The sequence below is a fragment of the Harpia harpyja genome, chromosome 7 (assembly GCF_026419915.1).
Source record: "Harpia harpyja isolate bHarHar1 chromosome 7, bHarHar1 primary haplotype, whole genome shotgun sequence".
NCBI lineage: Eukaryota > Metazoa > Chordata > Aves > Accipitriformes > Accipitridae > Harpia > Harpia harpyja.
In genome coordinates this window covers 42,157,578-42,174,481 of record NC_068946.1, presented here as the reverse complement: position 1 = coordinate 42,174,481, position 16,904 = coordinate 42,157,578, and the positions used below count along the sequence as shown (strand labels likewise).

Genomic DNA, 16,904 nt, shown 5'->3' with positions numbered 1-16,904 from the left:
TGAGAGCCGAGTTCTTCATTTGCAGTTCAGGACACTGATTTCTCATCTTTTGCTGTCAATGCTTCAGGGAATATGATCTGGTATTGTGCTTTTTGATTAAATGATATTTTTACTGGATCTTTTTTCATCTCTGTCTCTCTTTTTTTTTTTTCTTTTTTTTTTCCCTACCTTCCTCCATCCTCTCCTTTGTCTTCCTGTGAGATAGAAAAGAACACATTGCAGAGAACCACTTAATGTCTGATGATCATTGACCAGTAGTGTTTGTAACCAACTGCATAAGATAAATACCCAAACAATTGCTTACCAAGAGGCAGACATAGATTTGTGATAGGGATAAAGCTGCACAGCAGAACAGTCACTTCTGAAGTGCTCATCCACATTCATCCTTTGGATTGCATGTCTGAGAGGGGTAAGAAGAGGGAAGTCAGGTTGCTTTAGACTCGCTCAAGTCAGTAGGACATGACTGGCCAGGAGAGACATCTGTTCAGACCAGGAACAGTCCTACTCCTCCTGGAGGAAGTTAAAGCTTCTGTTCATTGATGTAAATGCAAGACCAAAAATTCCTGTCTCAAATTGCAATTGTTCCTAGACGATATTTTTGTATTTTGGAATAACTTTGTCAAGTAAGTGTTTACATTTTCTAAAATCATTAGGAGGACTGTCTTTGTCAATATGAATGTATATCCTCTCTGCTGCCAGGAGCAGATTGCTGCACAAGTAAACTCCATGCTCTCACATTACTCCCAGCCTGGCTCCTCTCAGCACAGCTGGTCCCACAGGTTGAGCTCTGTGGTCACATTCTCCCTTTTTAAAAAAAAAAAAAAATGTTGAATTAACCTGATAATCCATCTTCAACTAACTGCCTGTGTTTCTACCCACCCCCAAGTGACTTTAATGTTTGGATCTGTGTTGGGAAAGGAAATTCAAATGGAATGACATAACCAGCACCCCTGGGGCCAGAACCTCTACTGAATTTCAGAAAAGCTTGATGAATGATTTCTATTCTATGGGAACTTCTTTATCTGTGAGCAGGAGTATGTATGTACTCCTGCCCCCTGTACTTGGCACTGGTGAAGCTGCACCTTGAATACAGTTTTGGGCCTCTTGCTACAGGAAAGACATTGAGGTGCTGGACCATGTCCAAAGAACAACAACAAAGATGGTGAAGGGTCTAGAGAACAAGTCTTATGAGGAGCGGCTGAGGGAACTGGGGTTTTTTAGTCTGGAGAATCAGAGGCTTGGGGGAGACCTTACTGCTCTATACAACTACCTGAAAGGAGGTTGTAGTGAGGTGGGTATTGGTCTCTTTTCCCATGTAGCAAATGATAGGACAAGAGGAAATGGCCTCAGGTTGTGCCAGGGCAGTTTTAGATTGGATAAATTTCTTCACTGAAAGTGTTATTAAGTGTTGGAACAGGCTGCCCAGGGATGTGCTTGAGTCACCATCCCTGGAGGTATTTAAAAGATGTGTAGATGTGGCACTTAGGGACATGGCTTAGTGGTGGACTTGGCAGTGTTAGGTTTATGGTTGGACTCAATGATCTTAAAGGTCTTTTCCAACCTGAATAATTCTGTGATTCTGTATGTATTTACAGCAGAGGCATCTGTTTGAGTTGTTGGTCAGTGGGGAATAACATGAAAGAAGCATCTTTTGCCCGATCTCACTTTTGATGAGTTTTGTAGCCTTGTTGATGAGGACAGGGTAGAAAAGTACCCAGACTGAGTGAAGTCTGTCTTCAGGGAGCATAAGTAAACCAGCAGACAGTGCAGAATGAAACCACATGTTGTGTTTTAGTTTGTTATTCCTACAGATTTGCTGAGACTTGTAACATTTCTGATCCTTGTTCTCTTGCTGCAAGTGGATTATGGACATACATGGACTAAATAAACACTAAGCAAACAAGCAGATTTTCTGGAGTGACTGTATTAGAATTGTGCTATATCTTTCAATTTTTAACAGGAAGCCAACGATTTGTTGTCATGCAAACTGCCACTAATGACTTTTGGCTGCCAGTGTTAGCATTTATTTGACATATTCCCATTTCGTTTGGGGCTATTTATTGGCCAGTGTACTCACAACTGATAATTAGTGAAGCAGAACTTCTCAGAAACAGGTTTTCCTTTGTGTTATACTCTGTAAATGTCAGTGGTAGAGCTCTTCAAGAAATTGTGTGTTATGCTGTGGCTTAGAGGAGAGTTAAAAACAAGGACTTAAGTGTGAATTCAGACTGGTTGAAGGCTTGGATCTTAAGAAGAAGAAGAAAAGAAGGCTGGTATTATGGCAACATTGAATCAGAGCTCTCTTACAGTATCTTTGGTTTTGAGAGCTTGGAGGAAAATCAACTTTAACTGCAAAATGCACTGGAAATCAAAGACTGTAACCTCTTTATAAGCTATTTTCTAATTCCTGCCTGTGTTAAAATGAAACCATTTTTATGATACACTTGCAATTTACTTTAAACAAATTGAAGCATTTAATGTAGCTAGGGGAAATTCATAAGAACTAAACTATGAATTTAATTCCCTTTATAGAAACTGGCAGTCAAGGTGTCAATAGAAAGAAATCAGCAATTCTTAAGGAGCTGTTTCTGAACACCTAATTTAGAAGTAAAAACCAGTAAAAGCAGATGGCGTGAATACTTTTGTATTCATGATACTTCCTAAACAAGCAACTGTTCCACGTATGATGCTAAACAGCATGTTATAATTCTGGCATCACAGAGAAGAAGTTGGTCTTAGTTTATTCTGGAGTGAATGTTTCCCAGGGTTGAATTTCTTTGTAGTTTTATTCTCATAAGAAATAATCAGTTGCCTTCTGATTTGGAATGGAATCAGTCTTGGAGTGACAGAATTTCGCATCAAATTTAAATTTTGAGCTCCCTGAAAGTTTGTAAGTGTGCCATCAAACTTCTGTATAAACTGTCATATTGACATGCAGAGGTTATCAATGGTCCAGTTTAAAGAAGAAAAAAAGGAAAAAAAAAAACCAACTCCTATTACTTTTGTTTTTAAAGAGGAACAAATGAAACTACCATTAACGCTCAAAAGGATAGAAGAACTCTCAAGGGAGCTTAGATGACTTAAATCACCAACTTTAATCACAATGCAGTTGCTGACCTGGAGGTCTTGATTGTTTTGCATATGGACTTTTCAGTTATTTTTCAAAAGAAAATGGAAAACTGGTAGCTTTGGATTATCATTAATACATGTGATTTGCAAACAAAGATAGTCTATGCTCTTTCTTCTTAGTTACTATGAAGGTATTCTTTGTCTTTATGCATGTATCCCAGTACCTACGTAGCTTAGTAAACCCTTGCTCAGATTCTTCATTGTCTGGTGTTTTTAATTCTTAATATTTTTCTTAACAACAGGAAATACCAATTGACAGATTTATTATTTACAAGTAGATATTTTATCCATAATTTATGCCAAAGTGCATTTGGATAGAAATTGGAATTGAATTTACATATGTTGGTCACATGTTTGAATACAATGTATTAGTTAAAAGTATTTAAAGCTACCTGAAATGTTCTGGTTATATATATATATTTTTTTTTTTAACAAGTTTATTAAAAATACATTTTACTTAAAATACCACTTTATAAAGCAAAGGCTGCTGCTGCCAAAGGAAATATTAATTGCAACTGAAGGATTGAAAGCTTGTTTCCTATCACAGTGATTGGGTTTTGGAGGCTGGCTGAAGGGGAAAATATGTTTCTAATAGGATTTTCAAAGGTGTATAATCAGTTTAGATGCCCAGTTCCCATGAAATCCCTTCAAAAGCTTTTTGAATTGATGCTTGGCTATTCCTGCTAGCCTAGTCAATTTGCATGCAGAAACATGGTTGATAAATGCCCATCACAAACAAGCAGCCAACCCTCAGAGGCTAAGATGCTGCTTATTTGGATGCAGAGGTGGATGCAGGCATGGCCGACACACAGAAACAGCTCAACAGATGCTTGTGAAGCTACAAAAAGAGGAGCGAGAACTGAAGTGTTCAAAGTAATAAATAACAACCTGGGTGTGTTTCAGACAAACAGCACATGTGGCAAGGGATGTTCTGGAGATCTGAATATAATAGAAGGCACCTGTTCTGTTCTAAAAAGTTGAGTGAGAAAGCAGTCTTGCATGAGAGAGAGGAGGACAAGTGCAGAGGAGTTCTGGTTTTATCCTAGTGTTCCCTTTCCCCAGACAGAGGGAGAGGATTGGAAACGAGTGAAATGTGGTTGCCCAGATGCCACGTACATCCTGTGGATGTACGCTTCTGAGAATACCTGGCTCCAAGTGATATTTGAAAAGATCCTGAAAAAATACAGTCCCTCACCTGAAGCTGCCCCTCCTTTTCATTTTTCCATCTTCTTTTTCCCAGAGTCAGATATTGCAGACTTCGATGGCAGAAGCTCACTCCTCTACAGGTTCAATCAGAAGCTTATGAGCACATTCAAAGATGTGGTTTCCTTGAAATTCAAGAGCATGCAGGGGGATGGAGTCTTATTCCATGGAGAAGGACAGCGTGGAGACTACGTTACTTTGGAACTGCAGAAAGGGAAGCTCTCCTTGCACATCAACCTGGGTAAGGGTAATTAGGGTTATTGGTTCACATATTATTGTAACAAGGATTGTCTCGGTTTGCTTTTATAAATCTATTGTTTATATTAGGCAGTGTCTAGAAACTCCAGCTGAGATCAACAAAACATGCTGTGTGCATCAGACAGCTCACAGCTTAAATACTGGTCAGAGAAGGTGGAGGGGGAAGCAAAAGAGAATAGACTTGACTGATGTCATGCAGGACATGATAGCTGAGCCAAGAAGAGACCTTGGCTCTTCTAACTAGTGCCGACCAAGGCTGAGCTGCTCAATGACTACTTTTGAAGTTCAGACCTTTGCTTGATGAAGCATTCCAGCAGTGATTTTTAAAAAAAAAAAAAAAAAAGTTCACTTTCTTCCCCTTCCTTGTTTTTTATTTTTATTGTTATTATTTTTAAGAATAGCATTCCCAGGAAGTTTGGTTTGGAGTGCAGAAGGTTTATTTTTGGTTTGTATCTTATTCTTTCCATTCTGTGATCAGAACTGAGCTGAGAATACAGAGCTTAAATGAAAATATTCTGGTCAAAACATTGTGCACACTTGTATTGCTTTGTTTCTGGAGATGGTTTCAGTTGAAAACTGAGTATCTGGAAGGCCATCACTGTGTGATTATATTGGATTAGAGGGACAGATGAAAGGCTGGCTTAATTTCTTTCTGTAGAAGGATGCTTGCTTTTTCCTGGTGAATACACTAAAGCACTTTGATAATGGCAGGAGCTACTGTAGTAGGAGTGATCATACACCCTCTCCCAGGCTTATTGCAAAATCTCCATTAGCTTCATCTGTGGGTGACCCACGGTACTGGCCTCAGCAGTCCCTGCTGACTCACGTTTCTCATACTGAGGGGTTTGAGTTGGGCAGAAGTTTCCACGCCTGCATTGCTGTACTTCGGTTAGCACAGGAGCTGCGCTTACCCTGTTTGGGTATTGAACTTGGTCTGAAAGCCTCAGTGGCCCATCCAGATGGAAAGCTGAAACAAAAGCCCTCCCACAGTTAACCATGAGGGTGTGGGCAAGGAGGGGAGGGAATTAAGATCCAAGTTTTTCACTGCCACTCTCAATCAATAACTTTGTTCAATAAAGTAATCTGAGCTGTTTGCAGTTCATGTACGTGGTGCTTAGACTGCCAAGGCTGGTTTTAATAAAACTGGGAGATTTAGCATCTAGTAATGTATAGTATTAGCAGGGGCAGATGTCAGACTAGCAATTCCAGGACACTAAGAAGTTTGTCTAGAACAGATAAAGCAGGCAATGGTGTGATATCTCAGTCCCCTGTTTGTGACTTGGGTAATTAAAAGAAATCATAAACTAGTCAGAGAAAAGTGGAGGTACTAAAACAGAATTTGTAGATAATTCTTTCTGCATTTTTTCCTTCCTGCTTAATTATGTTTGTTTTAAATGTTAGTAACAATTTTCCACAGATCTTGGATTTCATTCTTACATAACCTCATTAATTGTTTAGTCTCCAGCTAGTATTTTCTTTCTTTTTATTTAGAAATGGTAATGCAGCATTTTTCTGATTTGGTATTTGGATGTTACTTGGACCAAGTAGCTACTTCCTGAGCCTCTCAATGTGGGATTCTTTGACTCTATTGATTTGTCCTCCTCTTACAAATGTTTCATACTAAGATAAGAATATACTATAGTTAATTATGTTACTTCTTCCAGAGGAAATGATGTTGTGAATACATAGTCCGAGATAAGAAGATTTTTTTCTTTCAGCAGTACAGATTTTAGCCATTTCCAGTCCTCTGTGTGCATTCATATGTCATGGGCAAGGGTTTTGATGTCTGTTCTTGAATCTGCTTGCATCTTGCCTGACAGTTTTGGAGTATGTGTTCTCTCCATTCTGCTGGAATATAAAAAAAGGACACATACTCCCTTTCAGTGAGAGGCTCTGAAGTGTTCAGACGTGTAGCCAACTGGAAAACAGAAGAGTGCTTGAAATCACCAGGGTTAGGGCCTAAATATTTTTATGACTCTTGATTTAAACTTTTGGAGATCTAGGCCAGGTTTAAGAATCTTTTTGAGCTGAACAAAACACTCACGTTCATGTTGCTTCACTGACTTGTGGCTTTTTTTGTCTGAAAATGGACAGGTGCAATTTCCTTGTTAAAATACAAAAAGTACATAGTTGAAACTGAAGTGTCAGGAGTGGTCTGTTAATGTGAATAGACAGGAGATTTTGATGCAACCTGAAGGGAGCTCTTAAAACACCAGGGCCTCAAATGCATAGCAGAACCAAGGGCACAGGCAGAGTGGCGATCCCCTGTGTGCTGCAATGTATGGCTGCAGCATCGGGAAAACCTGCTGGCTTATCATAAGGATTTCAGGGGAAAAAAAAGTGTGTATGTGTGCATGTGCGTATACACAGATATATGAATAAGACACCCAAAGAATCTAAGGCAAGCTTTGACAAGGGTCTGTTTCTGATGGGCAGAGCTCTAGTTTGCACCTAGGAGCACTGCTCTGTGCTCCACTTAAGTCCCCACGCTTCAGTTAAGGGCCTGGAGGTAACTCTGGTGTCTTCTGCCTGTCTCTGCCTCTCCAGGGGACTCCAACCTGCACTTCAGTAACAGCCACACATCTGTCACCCTGGGCAGCCTCCTGGATGATCAGCACTGGCACTCAGTTCTCATAGAGCGTTTCAACAAGCAAGTGAACTTCACGGTGGACAAGCACACCCAGCATTTCCGAACAAAGGGGGATTCAGATCACTTGGATATTGATTATGAGGTGTGTGAAGGCCTTTAGGTTATAACCTGGGAGATGAGGCTGAATCGGTATAAGACGAATGTGACGGAAAACAACCACTCAGCAAAGATCTTTATTTAATATTTCCTTTCCAGAGAGCTCCTTTCATAGTTAACAAACATGGACTACGTCAGTGCAACTCTGTGTACGACAGTCTCAGAAAATGGCTAGTCGCTGGGCAAATATGCATTGTATTATGCTTACACTTCAAAGTACAGCAGACTTTGAGCTAAACTCGAAGGTATAGCCTGGTTTCTAGTCAAATCTTCAGTGAGCAACCACACTAATCTGTACGGAGAAGAGCTGTGTCATCATCTCCAGTATGATTTTAATGGGATCATTGCACACCATCCCTGCATCTTATGGACATGACCATGGGGATACCAGCTCTGAGTTGTGCCTCTATGCAGCCACCACTTGCTCGGTTTATAGCTCTCCACATAGAGATGAGCAGGTAAAGACCGTTGTCTTGCCACTAGGAATGGAAGACCCTGAGCATGACTGTCAAGACAACTAGCTCTGACCCAGGCCCCTTCACAATCTGGGGCTGTGATGCAGAGCATACTGGTCTAGGGAGCCAGAGCAGCTCAGCCAAGAGAGGACTGAGCAGAGGAAACATCCTGGCTGCCCATGAAACCTGAGGCTGGTATGATCCCCTGTCATGAGGCCAAGGTGTGGCAGAGTGCAGTTTATATCACTCCAGCAGTTCAGTGCTTATGGCTGACAGTCACTATAAAATACCTTAAACTTTTATATCCATATGCAAGGCAGTTCCTCATCTGTTCCCCTCACCAATGCACATCTGCGTGCAAATAACCCATGTTAATTTTTATCCCCATGCATTTGTCTACCAAGTCTTGCTAGCCCACAAGGCACAGGGTCATGCTTGCACAGTCAGAGCCATCACCCTGTCTGGATGTGTTGAGCTGGCATGGTTCATTGCTTAAGAGACCACAAGTTTCCCCTCTGCACTTCGGATTCATTTCTCTGGAAAGGATCAATTCCCAGCACACCCAAGGGACAAATGCAGACAGCTCGGCAGTGGCAGGTGCCTGCTCTCTGCTCCTCTGATGTTCCAGCTGAAATTCCCTTCTTTACATTTCACAAAGCAGGGTAGAAAGAGTGGTACCTCTCCCCTGGCACCACTGTACCAAATCATGAGCACATTTAGTAAGGATAGCACATTTGAGCAGTGAGATTCTGGAACAGCTTCAGACTGAACTAGCAAGGGCCAAAGCTGTAACTACTTTTAAAATGGAGTTGAGAAAAGCCAAATGATTGAGTCATCAGCTTTCCTAATTTCAAAGTAATAAAATTCCTTGCTTCCTGCTACAAGGTTGGTGCCAATTAGGGAAAACTCAGGCTCCAGTGTAATTTGCAGAACATTTTTCCAGATGTTCCAAAACAGGGAGCATGGTAGAGAAGATCTTCAGTTGGTGTAAATCAGCATCACCACTGACCTCTGTGGCACTCAGTCCTGGCCCCTGGTGCTTAGTTTTTCACACAATGTGTTTTCTTTCCATTTGCACTGAAACAATCTTTCAGTTGAACATTACAGCAATACAGTCTACTGAAAGTTTATCTCAGCACACTTCAGGGATTAAAGGCCTCACTGAGGCTAATAAAACCATTAGTTTGGTAATTAAAATTATTGCCAATCACAAAGGAAACTGTTTTCTTAATAATGGAGTGGTATAATTTGTATTGATTTTTCTTCTGGTTTTGAAACCCAGTTCAGAGTCCCTAAGCAGGAGACTTAGAGAATAGAACATGAAAGAAGGAAAGTCTGGTGTTTTAAGGAAGAATTAATGATTCTCACTGGAAAAAAAACATTGCTACCACATACGCATTCATGCCAATAACAAACCTGTAAGTGATGTAAAGTAGCAGTCTGATCACTCTTTATTTCTCTGAAGTGATCAATTAATACAACTGAGGTGCAAGTTCATTAAGGACTTGTATTCAAAGAAGTGCTTTCAAGGTTATCCAGGGAGGTTTCATTTGCTTATGTATCCCAGCTTGTTAGGTGGAGTGGGAGGAAAAACAACCCCCAAATTTCCCTTTATTTTTGTAATAATGAGCTGAGGGGAGCTGTTCAGAGTTGTGACAGAAGAATAAGGCTGACCAGGTTCCAGCAGCCGTCAGCGTGTAAGTGGTGCCGCACAGCAGTGCATGCCCTTGCTGCAGTGGATGCAGCAGGATTGCAGCACAGCTCCTGATGTGCTGGAAGCACTGTGAAGTGTGGTGGCTGCAGGATCCCCACCTGCATTATATCACTCATGATGCTGCTGGCTGTGATGGGAAAAATGAATAAAAACCCAGCAGTACCACCAGTAAGACTTTGCCAAAAAGGCCAGTGGAGCTAATTAGAAATGAGCTGGGTCATGTGGAAAATGAAAATAGGATTATCAGAAGTTTTTTGGGTTGTGGGATTTGTTTGTTTTGTTCTTTTTTTTTTTCCTTTCTTTTTTTTCTTAGGAATCTAAAGTAATTATGCTCCATGGATTTTGGAAGCTTTATTTTCTCAGGCTTTTTGTCTTCCCAGGGCTTTCAGCCCTCCAGTTAAGTGATGAGTTGTAATCTGCACAATACTAATATCTTTCAGTACTTAGACAACAGCACAGCAGAAGTTTTGTTTAAATGTGTAACCTGCAGAACTTCTCCATTACGCTGCTCAGTCCCAAGTACCACGTACAAATATTGTAAAGACCCAAACCCCAGTGAAATTTAGGGAAAACACTTGCAAGATGCAAATGGGGTAGTCTGTGTGTGTGATACTACCCTGCACTAGCTGAAACCAGAACTGTTCATATACAAGCTTGGTGGAAAGGGGCGATTCCAGCTCACAGGCAAACCCAGTGCTCAGTGGGCAGGAAGAGTTTATTCCCCCATTGCTCAGCAGTTCCTGGCTGCTGTGGTCTGCTGCTGGGTGGCAGCCTCCAGCCCACTGGGGCCTGTGAGTTGGAGACCATTTGAATGTTACCTTGTGCATTGGGTGTTCCTGGGTGGGGGGCTTGATGGTACTAGGTTGGTGAAGTGGTGTGTCAAGGCACTTAAAAGCTGTTTCCAAATTAGTGAGCGCTCTGCAGCAGCAGCATTTCCCTGACAGCTGTAATGCTATGCAGCCTATAATTCCCCTGTTGGGCAGCCAGGCCCTGCTTCATGCTCCAAGGTGATGCTGTTAATGTGACTTGGTTCTTAAATAGTATCCCGGCTGGCTGCACGGAGGGGGACTCAGCCCTCTTGCTTTTGGGGTGATAACTAAATACTGTTCTTATTCTTTCCAAAAGCTCAGTTTTGGAGGGATTCCAGTCCCGGGGAAACCAGGAACCTTTCAGAGGAAAAATTTCCATGGATGCATTGAGAACCTTTATTACAACGGAGTCAATATAATTGACCTGGCAAAGAGACGCAAACCTCAGATCTATACTGTGGTAAGAAACGATAATGTATGCTTTCCTTCTTTACTTTCATGCTGTTGATGCTGCTGGCTGCACCGAATGAGTGGAGTTCAGATTTAGATAGCTATGGGCATAATTAGCTTGTTAAAATGATATTGCTGAGGCTAACAGCAGCCAGCGTTGTCTGCTGTGGTGACAGTTATTGAAAGACACATGTGGAAATTAATACATTTCTCTGACTTCCCAGGTGTATTAGAATTTGTTTGGAGAAACTTTTCAATTCCTTTTCCAAGATTAAAATGTGTCTTTTTGATGGTGTGATAGAAGTCATAGAGACTTTTTTTTTCTGGTTAACTCAGATAAAATCTTATTTTCTGAACCATTCTCCATCACTGTTGTCACATACAGTAGTAGCAAAATTTTATTCTGCTATTTGAGTTGGTATTATAGAGAGGAATAAATGTTTCTTTTATTATTGGAAATGTTTTCCTTTGTGCTGCCCCTTATATTCAGTGTATTGGGAGTTCTGAGAACCATTGACCTGGTACTAGTGTCTAAATGTGGGATGGTAGAGGTAAAGCAAAAGGAACTATGGCCTTATCCAGCCTGCTAACATAACACATAAACGTAACTTTACACCTAATAATGTCCAAAATTACAGATATATTTAGATATATCATGAGCAAAATAAAGAACATTTTATTTTGTGAGAACAGTACACTCCCATGCAGCCTTGACAAACTGTAAATAATTCAGCTCTTTGTTTAACTTGTGCCTCACTCCTGCACCTTGCTTTGATATATGCCTTTTGGCTAATACTATATCTTTGGAGAATGTGGAGGTGAAACTGGTTCTGGGTCTCATGGCATATTCTAGTTTGTATCAATTGTGTATAAACAGACTGAAGCTACAACAAAGCAAACCAGAAGACCACAAGTCCTTCCTTTCCTCACTTTCCCTGCCTAGGGTGAGGCTGAATGTACAGGGAAATGGAAAATGGAAAGGGAATGGGTGAGAAGTCCTGAACTGTGTTGCTGGCAGTCAAAACTGCCTCCAGGATGCTCCCCTAGCCTGGGACTGAGAGACTTTACTTTAATAACCTCAAGTTTGATTGCTCTGACTCAGGACTCCAAGGCACAAGTCTTACGAACTGTGTTAAATTACTCTTCCCCTCAGCTTACTTTCTAAGGGGAGCAAAGAGCCCTGGTCTGCTGCTTAGGTCATTAAACAGCTGGTTGTTTTGCCAGCTGGGTAATGGGAAGGCCTTCCTAAAGGGGAAAAGAAAAACTTTGTAAAGTGCTTTTTCTCTGAAGGGTATTGTCTGGGTATAACGTGGCTCCAAGCAATGAAACTCTGTTATCACAATACTTGATTCAGCCAATGCTAGATCGAAGGTCTAGGAATCTTGCTCCTTCCGTCAATTTAAGGTAGCAGGGGATGTGCCCCCATCTTTCAATCTCCCTCACAGAAGTGATGATTTTAACACAGAAGTTTTCAAAAGCTGGCTGCTGTACTGCATTTTGCAAGATTTATGAGCTGCTATGTGCTGTGTCTGTGATGCTTGTGTATGCAAAGTGCATGGAAAGGTTGTCACACTCACAGTGCCTCATAATCTTAGATAACATCCTTCTATAGGAAACAGCCCCTCTAAATCTGTTTTCCAACATCCTTTCCATCACAGCTATTTACCTTTTCTAGCAACTCTCAGGTAATTCCAGCTTTCACAGGCTGATCTCCCTCTCCCATCTTCCTGCTCTTCCCAACTCCTTAGCAATTTACTTACTCAGATTAAAATAACTTGTTCTTGCTAAATGTAGTCTTTTGCCTGCCAGAATTCCTCTGCACTAAATGCTTTTACTCAAAGTTCATTGAGGTTTTCAAGCAACAATCCATATCCCCGGGGACCTGCAAGCTTCTCTGCTTCGCATCTCTGTAGTTGCTAAGGTTGTCAGGAGTGGAAATGCAATGAAAGGAACAGCGCAGAAGAATAATTAAATATAGCATGGACTTGGAATTGCTTCTTCCAACAATGTGTTGTGTACTTGTGTTCCCTCCCCACAAGCTGGAGATCAGCAGAGACGGTTCTGTGTTGTTAGCCCCCAAAATACCTTTGTCTCCTAACAGAAGATTTTTGAGGACAAATTGGCTGGTTTGGGATTAGAAAGCCATTAATGCTCAGAGACACTAGGTTTTGCCTCCAAAAGGAAGGAAGACTTCAGCACTCAGTCTCTGCTTCATTCTCTGTGCCTTTGTGAATGTTCACACAGTCAGTGAGCCAAACTCATGGGTTTTCATACCCATCAGCTTTGGGTTTTTTATTGTTGACATCTTTCACACAAGTAGAAGAATGATACATCAGCTTTGGAGGCATAGATTTCCTCTTATGAAGTAGTTCCTCATCCATATAAATAATGGTCCCAAATCAGCTGCATTTAAAGTCCGAGGAAGAAACTACAGGTTGTCAATAACAGAATACCGTACTATGTATCGTACTCTTGGGTGGTGGCTGTGATTATCATTCCGCCTGTTCTTTTCTGTAACTCATTTGCAGTTGTCAGACTTGCAGTAAATCCCCTTGAGAAGACATCTCAAGATAACGAGGCAGCCTGTCTCTTTGAACTGGAACGTGCCTTCAGAATTCCATTTTTATATTGCCTGATACTTAACCTGTCTACATGGTAGCCCTATCTATTTGGACAGGCTATCTATCTTCTCTCTGGGGTTTCTTCTGTCCCTGATGGCATGTTGTGGCGTTTTTTGTTGTGGTTTTTTTTTCTGCCCTAGGTCATTGAGTGTGGAGAAATGATAGGGGATCTTTTCTTTGCTCTCTGAAGTGATTACTGGTTTTAATTGCAAGAGGTTATGAGAAGTCAAATTTCTGTAATTACCACTGTCACGGTCATAGGGCTGGACCCTTGGGAAACCTCAGAAAATGCTTTAAAATAATAATGTAAAGATCTGCCCTATTTACTAGCTGTCTTCTCAGCACAGAATTAGTGCAGACTGCCCATTATGAGAAATTGTACAGCAGTTACTCCTGCTTCTTGGGCAAGTAGTTAGGGACAGGAAAATATGCTAGTAGGAGCCACATTTACAAGAAGCAGAAGGGGAATTGTCCTTCACAGGACGATATTTGACCTGTTGATACCTGGGATGGCGAAGTCCTTGTTGAAGGACTTTGTGCTTGTTAAGAGTGTATGTAGATGCACGAGGAGATGGGACAAGTCGTAGTAAGCGAAATCTATTAAGAATTACTAACTACCTGACTGAGGGAGTAGTTAAGAGAAAACCAGCTATAGCATCCTGCAAATAGCTATAGTATCCTGGCCACCAGTGGTTACCTACTGCTAGATTCAGGTTGCACCTTTAGAAACTGCTTTAATGTGACCTGTGACCAGGGTCTTAAGTCTTCTCGTGTGTCACTGATTTGTGATGCCAAAATAAAAAGCTGTCTAGCTGAAGAAAAGAAATTAAGAGGTCATGAAAAGATGCTGTGTTTGATCTTCTCAATGCTCCATCCTATGTACCCACTGAAATTAAGGAAAACCCTATCCCCCTTTCCCTTCCATTACCATTGGCTAACAGGAACTGGAGTTTTATTTTTATTTAGCAGAGCAAACCCTGCACTGACTTGAGAGGAGTGCAGGATATTTGTAAGGCAAAAGTTGTCAGCCCTCAGATATGCTTGAATTTCTACGTCGGCCTGCCATGTTGAATCTGGGAGTGACAATTCAGCACAGCAAGGGATGTGGTGACATGTAAATGCATCACTGTAGTGCCTCAGGGAAATAACCAATTGCCAGCATCAAAGAGCAAGGAAAGATACCTAGTGACAGTAGAATGTAAACTAATAATTCATTCCCTTTATAGAGAATCCAAACATGCTATTTTATCAAGCTGATTTGAGATACCTTCATCTTGAGAAGAATTTACTTGTCTACACGTCTCATACTACCAAAGTGCTATTGCAAGAGTTGATATATCTGTGAATATCAGCCTGGTGATTTGTGAAGGCCCCTACTAGGGTTTGGAGAACCAGGAGTTAATTATATATATATTTTTTTAATTAGTTTTTGCACAGCAATTAGACTATAGGAATCATAAATAAAAAATGTTGGAACTATTTAGTGACATTTTTCACAACTTCCTATAGGACTACGTTGAATTTATTAAAAAAAAAAAAAAGTTTTATGCAATTATTTAATGAAAGTGTGAGGCACACACGTACATTAAAAAGAGAACTAAATTTGCTGTTCTTTAGATAAGGCAGGCGAACTCAGATTCCAGAAATATTTGGTTCCTGTAAAAATAGCTTTTAATGGTTTCTTTTATCTTCCCGTCTGCTCTCTGGGTCTTCAGATGAGTGTCCATCACATCCTACCTGCAGTGTGGAATGGAATAGTAAGAAAGTCTATATAAATAGCATTCATTTTAAGGTCCCATTTTATTGTCGCTGAATGGTATAACAGGATTGTTTTGGATGAAATTAAGTGTGTTGCCTCGATCAAGGTCTTGAAATAAAGTCCATTTAAATGACAGTTTTTCCATTGATTTCAGTTGGCTTTGTCTACATTTCTAAAGACTTTCAGTCTGTAAATATTTAATCCAGCATGTAGGTGCAATAATAAACTCTCCTTTTCTTGATATAAAAGTTTCTTTGTGTTAGGATTTTGATAGTTGTGATAACCACAAGTGAAGCAAGTCTTTTGGGGAGAAAGACCATAATTTTTTTATGAGACTAGTTGACATATGCAGGAAAGAAATGACACGTATTAGAGCAAATGAGGCCTTTTTGAGAGTCATCAGCCTTCAGCATGTTACAGGATAGAAACAATTGTTCAGAGTTTAATTTATTACATTATCTGGGTAGTCAAATTGAGTGAATAGGGCAGTCACTACCTGCTGAGCAGAGGAGGATGTTTCAAGGCGGGAGGTGATAAGGCTGTTAGTCCCTGTAGGAGAGCAAGAGAGATGGCTAATTATTGTCATAGGAGTTAGCAGGGGATAAGGAAAATGGGGGAGAATGTAATTTGCTGTAAAGCCAAGGCTTAAATGTCTTTTTTTTTTTTTTTTTTTTTTTAATGTCTTATTCCAGTTGCTAAGGCCTTGGGAACTGCTTGGTGCTTGGCTGCCCAGTATAACAGAAAGGGGCAAGCTGACCCTGTCACAGTCAAGAGTGTGGAGTATGTACAGTTCATATCAACCATTTAGGCTGGTGCTGTGCTATGATACACAGATGACTGGAATTTAAAAGAGGAAAATCTAATAAAGAAAACTAATACATAAAAAAAAAAGCTGATAAGAATTGCTTTATATGCACCTTTCTCTTTTAAGGTAGATGTGGTTCTGTTTTCATAATAATAATAACAAAAAAAAATCTCCTTGCTGCTGTGTTTTGTTCCAGGTAATAAAACCTAATAAGCTGTAGATCAGTTTACCTTGAACTGGAACAAAAATTGGGCTTGGATTGTGCTAATTTGCCAGTTTGATCTAAGGCATCTATCTTATTCACTTCTGGCAAGGCGAATTTGAAAGGCTGGCTTCGTTCCTGCTTGTTGTTCAAAGAAGGGTATATTGGGTCTGGCTGAGATGGAGTTAACTTTCCTCATAGCAGCCCTCATAGTGCTGTGCTTTGTATTGGTAGCTAGAAAGGTGTTGGTAACACACCAGTGTTTCGGCTGCTGCTGAGCAGGGCTCGCACAGCATCGAGGCTGTCTCTCCAACATTTCCCCCTCACCAGTAGACTGGGGGTGGGCAAGATCTTGGGTGGGGACATAGCCAGGACAGCTGACCCAAACTGACCAAAGGGATATTCCATACCATACGAGGTCTGCTCAGCAATAAAAGCTAAGAGAAAGGAGGAGGAGGGGCATTTGTTATTATGATGTTTGTCTTCCAGAGCAACTGCCATGCATACTGAAGCCCTACTTCCTGGGAAGTGGCTGGACATCACCTGCTGATGGGAAGTAGAGAATAAATCTTTTGTTTTCTTTTGTGTCTGCGTGTGGCCTTTTCTTTTGCTTTATTAAACTGCCTTTATCTTGACTCGTGAGGTTTTTTCCATCTTATTTTCTTCCCCCACCCTGTCCTGCTGAGGAGGGGAGTGATAGAGTGGCTTGGTGGGCACCTGGCGTCCAGCCAGGGTCAGCCCACCACAGAGGGA

The 16,904-nt window shown here is 40.9% G+C and overlaps 1 protein-coding gene across 3 annotated transcripts in view; it reads left to right on the top strand.

Annotated features, from left to right (window-relative positions):
• The window catches only part of CNTNAP5 (contactin associated protein family member 5), a 316,013-nt gene that overhangs the window by 144,135 nt on the left and 154,974 nt on the right, over positions 1–16,904 (top strand). For all 3 annotated transcript variants that reach the window (XM_052792720.1, XM_052792721.1, XM_052792719.1), the window contains exons 5-7: positions 4,370–4,573; positions 7,138–7,322; positions 10,631–10,774. In XM_052792720.1, coding sequence (XP_052648680.1) covers positions 4,370–4,573; positions 7,138–7,322; positions 10,631–10,774 — 533 coding nt within the window. The remainder of the gene's footprint in view (positions 1–4,369; positions 4,574–7,137; positions 7,323–10,630; positions 10,775–16,904) is intronic.